A 4,581-nucleotide genomic window follows, 5' to 3' on the forward strand; every position below is an offset into this window, starting at 1 on the left:
CGACATAAGTTCACTACGGAAAGTTCAAGGGAAACCTACTTATCCAGATGCGATTAATCCTTGCTTGCGAATCACACAGTTTTTATGCATATTTCCGTGATATAGCCATTCCCCATTCATGTGGGGGATTGTTGGGTTTTTAAGCTTATTTTAGCTTAAAAGAGTGTGAATGGGAAATGGAGGGAAAAATAAAAATTTGATTTTCCCTCCTTGACAAAGGGACATTGTCCCATATTTGAGGAGGAAAAGACTTTTGATGGGTATATATACAATTGCTTTTCTTCTATCTCTTAAAGAGTTCAGAAGAAAGCAAGTCTCGCGCCGTCGTCGTCGCTCGCCTCGGCTTCGGAGTTGGATTTGGTCAAATGATCGATTGATTGATTAATTTTTTGGATCAAATTTATTTGTTAATATTAAATATTAATTAATCCAAATTATCCGTTTTGTAACGGAAAATAAATTTTCCTCCGCGTTCTGAATTCCCGTTTTATTTTGCGTAAATAGCCATTTATGTTATGGCTGTTTTACGTAAACAGTCATGACAGACCTTCTGAAAAGTTGCATCTCTTCATTTAAACTCAACGTGTTGGCTATAATAGAAGGCCATTCCCTCAGATTTCCTTATGAAAATTCTGAATTCTGCTATTCCTTTCTGCATTGTTTTAACTATAACAAAGCAACAGTAAGTGTGATTTGTTGCCACCATTTGTGTTCATCGAAACACTGAGGTTTAAAGTACCGCTACACCAGTGTGTAATCCGTTCTATCCTGGGAGGAAATAATCCACAACCTCGGGTACTAGGAGGGGATTAAGTTCCTTAAGGAAACACTGTGAATTCAGTAGGCTCGGATTAATTTCTACTTCTTCTACATTTCTCTCTATACATTGTTTTCTTCTCCAGAAATATTTTACAAATACGGTATAATAACAAGTTCAACTTCTGCAAGCTATTTCTTACTACTGTTTTTCCTTTTCTGGTCTTTTACAATTGACCCCAGCGTGAGTGAAGAGACCTCAATGGCGGTGCATTTAAAAGGATTGCTGTAAAGTGTCTTCTTGTTATACTGCAAAGAATTAGAATACACAGCACTAGAGTCAAAACTGAATAGGCCAATACAAACTAGGAATCGTAGGAAGTCTCTCGTATAACACGTCTAGTATTCAGCAAAGTTACTGGTAATTCAGTCTCTGTAAACCACAAAGTTGGCAACATCACGCAGCCCTGCCTCCCTGTAACATTCAGCAATCCTTTTCACGCAATCGTCCCATGTACCGTCAATAGAAGCTAGATCCAACAAGAAAGCAGCTTCATCCAACGCAACCTGCAAAGTAGGTGTAGTGTGAAAAAGGAGCTACGCCGTTTTTTTTCTGCACGGAGTAGCACTAATTCGAAATATTAAGTAGGCATTATGCAAGTGCGGAAACCTACCAAGAGATATATCATTTTAGTACACAAACATATTTGAACTGAAATTGATTGAAGGATTTGGTCAAACCTGAGCAGGTTCCTTCCCTTTCTTTAGATCAGCTTGCCTACCCTCCTCAGTTACTTTCTCTTTGATGTACTCGATTTGTTCATCTTCCCATTCAGCTATATTAGCAACTTCCTGCATGGGGTTCAATAAAGAGTAAACAAACAGACCTAACATCGGTGTGCTGCAAAAGGCAAGAAGATATTGATTGGATCAAGGAATGGCATACATGGTACTCGCAACCCAAAGTCCACCATGGTGATTTTAAAGCCCCTCTAGCAGCATCTTTAGCTTCTACATTGCGCCCAACCCTAGACAAGAAGAGAAGAATATGAGTAAATATGCTATAGAAATAACTTGTTTCATAGATATACAAATTTAAGGAGGAACAAGAACTACGAGATATACAGACTTCAGCAGAATTTCAGCATTAAAGACAAAAGGCCGCGCGAATCCTGGAAAATGCTCCTTCTTTGTATAAAATTCTCCCGTCACCAGAGCTGAAATCTTCCAACAGCACGTACATATCACCCAAATGCTAAGAATTGAGCATTGCTTACTAAATAAAGAACCACTTTCTTACATTGTCTCCATTGTCAAAATGCTGCTTAACTCTGCGCTCCAGTACGTCTGGAAACAAGCCAACCTAAAAAGAATATTACATGGGCGCAATTAGTCCGAGTCAACTAATGCCCAACATAAGATACTGCAGCATACATACTTCCTTCTACCTTCTTCAATATATAAGTATCTAAGCATGAAATTTTTGATGCTATAAAGTCACCCTTCTCATAAAGTTTCTTTTCCGCACCAGCTGAAATCCGGAACAATTCATCCGCTCTTTCTCTTTCTTGATGACTGTTTGCATCTGCTTCCACCAATACCCTGTGAATGTACTGATCTACCTATATCATGGTAAAATGGAAAGGTGAGAGATAAATTGTGTGCATTCATGCATGCTACCAAAGCCAGAGAACAAGAGAAGCAATTAACCCTCTCAAACTTCATCCAGATCCCAAGTAGTACAGCAAGTTCATAGTAGCTTACATTCTTAGCTAATAGCCATACACCATACTTGCGCACCTCTACCAATGGCATCTCCATCCTGTGAACAATGAGGATTTAGATCAAATACAAAATATCTTTTTCCCTTTTTCTCTGAGGGCAGTTAGGAGAATCAAACCCAGAAAATAAACCAAGATAGCTCCCAAAAAGCAGAATAGATAAATCAACAAAACTCAGCAATTTGATGAATTATATTACCCAGATGGGGCAGTTGGCCATCGTAACAGTGCAGTTACAGAATCTACAAAGAAAAAAAAGAAGGAAAAAACAATGAACATAGAAGCATACTTTCAACTTAAAGAAGCTTGATATGAAATTCAGTTCCCACCATACCTGAACCCTTTCTGGAAAGAGGAATCGCTAGAGGAATCAGCCCTCGCTTGGCACCAGGAGAAATTATTTCCTCACCTATCACAAGGTGTTGAGCAGTGCATAAGTTTCAAATGACCATCAGTTATTGTAGTAATAAAAAAACTATCAACTCTCCGCAGTTTGAAGATTATATCAATACCAACCTAAGCCAAAAAAAAGAATCTCGGCTAAGTAAGCCTAATAAAGGATATACACAAGTTACCGTCGGTTCTAAAAGGTCATCATACAACATTTCCTTAATTTAGAGTAACCAAGAGCAGAGGATTACCCTAATCCGATACGCCGAGAGTCGTGACACCTTAAGTTTCAATAGCTTTAAGTTATATCCAAACAATAACATGCATTAAATAGGTAAGTGTAGGTACTAATGTAGTAATGTTTAGCTCGAACTAGAAGCACTCTGAACCAGATATATTCTGACACATACAGAACAAGGTAAGTTTTCCAAAAAAAGACTCCAGCATACCCGTAAAGACATTTTTATCAGGAATAACTAATTAAAGCCGGCTTTTCTATTTAATTTGATTTTGTTTTTCAATAGAAGCATACCTCAGATTAATCAAACATTTATTCCCCACACAAATGTTAATGAAATGAAAATTTAAAACATGGAATTAGAGTGCCTTACCTCTCACCTGAAGGATTTTGAGAAGTTCATTCAAATGCTCCGGTGCTTGAGTTGCAGCTACATCTTTGATGAAGGACACATGATCTGTATTCCAAAAATCCCAAGATTCTCACTCCACTACCCATTCATGCATTCAAATAAATGAAACGTTTACTAGTAACCAGCTAGGATCAAATTAAACTGGATAAAATAGCTCAGTACACTGAAGCAACTCATGTTTTACTAACATGACACGCGAATGGACGACCGCCAATTTGAAAATGCAAATTTCACTCTAAGTATACTAATTAATTACGCCTCTATCCATATGTATGTATAAATAAATATACACAGAGAAGTATTTGTAGGTTTGGAATTTACATTACCTGGAGAAGAAGAAGAAGAAGAGGAATAGCAACGGAATGCTGGTCGGCTGCGGCCGAAGAAAATGCCGGGAAATGCGACGGCGCGTGGACATCCGAGAGCCACTCCACCGCCCACCTTCATTATCTTGCTTGTGTGTTAATTATGAGTGAAGTAGAAAACTGTAGCTGAAACAATACTTCGTTGATTTGACTGGACTGGGCTTCAACTTCTATCTGAATTAAGAGTTGAGATTCATGGATTTGAATTGGATGGGCTTCAATTTCTGTAGACTACTCAAAAGTTGTAAAGGCCCATTCTAATTTCTTATTTGCACCAACTATCCTTTCTGGGATTTGATTTTTACTGTAAGAGAATGAAATAAAAATTTATACTGTCAAGTTATATAAAAGTAGGTAATTTTTATGGGAGAAATTAAAAAAATAGCCAGATTTATAAGTGGTAATTGAAAAATAGTCATAGTTTCAAAAGTAATCGAAATTTAGCCACTTTTCATGTAAAAATATTCCAGCATAATATACTGAAGTTCCTGTATAACTCCAGTATATTATACTGAAATTCCAGTAATATACTCGAAAACTATACTGGAACTCCAGCATAATATACTGGAGTTCTAGTATAATATACCGGTCCAGCATAATATGTTGGAAGTTCGTACACATGTGCTCCAATCTCCAGTA

General features: G+C 37.4%; 1 protein-coding gene across 2 annotated transcripts; it reads right to left on the reverse strand.

Annotated features, from left to right (window-relative positions):
• Nucleotides 1-1,039: 1,039 nt before the first annotated feature.
• Nucleotides 1,040-4,064, reverse strand: LOC104106574 (protein IN CHLOROPLAST ATPASE BIOGENESIS, chloroplastic-like). Of its 2 annotated transcripts, none has more exons than XM_009615145.4 (11): nucleotides 3,904-4,063; nucleotides 3,539-3,622; nucleotides 2,872-2,946; nucleotides 2,737-2,779; nucleotides 2,521-2,578; nucleotides 2,205-2,378; nucleotides 2,057-2,119; nucleotides 1,886-1,980; nucleotides 1,703-1,784; nucleotides 1,498-1,608; nucleotides 1,040-1,323 (listed from the first exon to the last, which is right to left on the reverse strand). In XM_009615145.4, exons 1-11 carry the CDS (start codon nucleotides 4,022-4,024, stop codon nucleotides 1,183-1,185), a joined length of 1,047 nt encoding a protein of 348 aa, XP_009613440.1. In that variant the 5' UTR covers nucleotides 4,025-4,063; the 3' UTR covers nucleotides 1,040-1,182. The 2 variants fall into 2 exon arrangements, with proteins under 2 accessions (XP_009613440.1, XP_070052074.1); XM_070195973.1 differs by having other exon boundaries at nucleotides 1,092-1,369; nucleotides 3,904-4,064.
• Between the last annotated feature and the right edge of the window lie 517 nt (nucleotides 4,065-4,581).

The sequence above is a fragment of the Nicotiana tomentosiformis genome, chromosome 2 (genome assembly GCF_000390325.3).
Source record: "Nicotiana tomentosiformis chromosome 2, ASM39032v3, whole genome shotgun sequence".
NCBI lineage: Eukaryota > Viridiplantae > Streptophyta > Magnoliopsida > Solanales > Solanaceae > Nicotiana > Nicotiana tomentosiformis.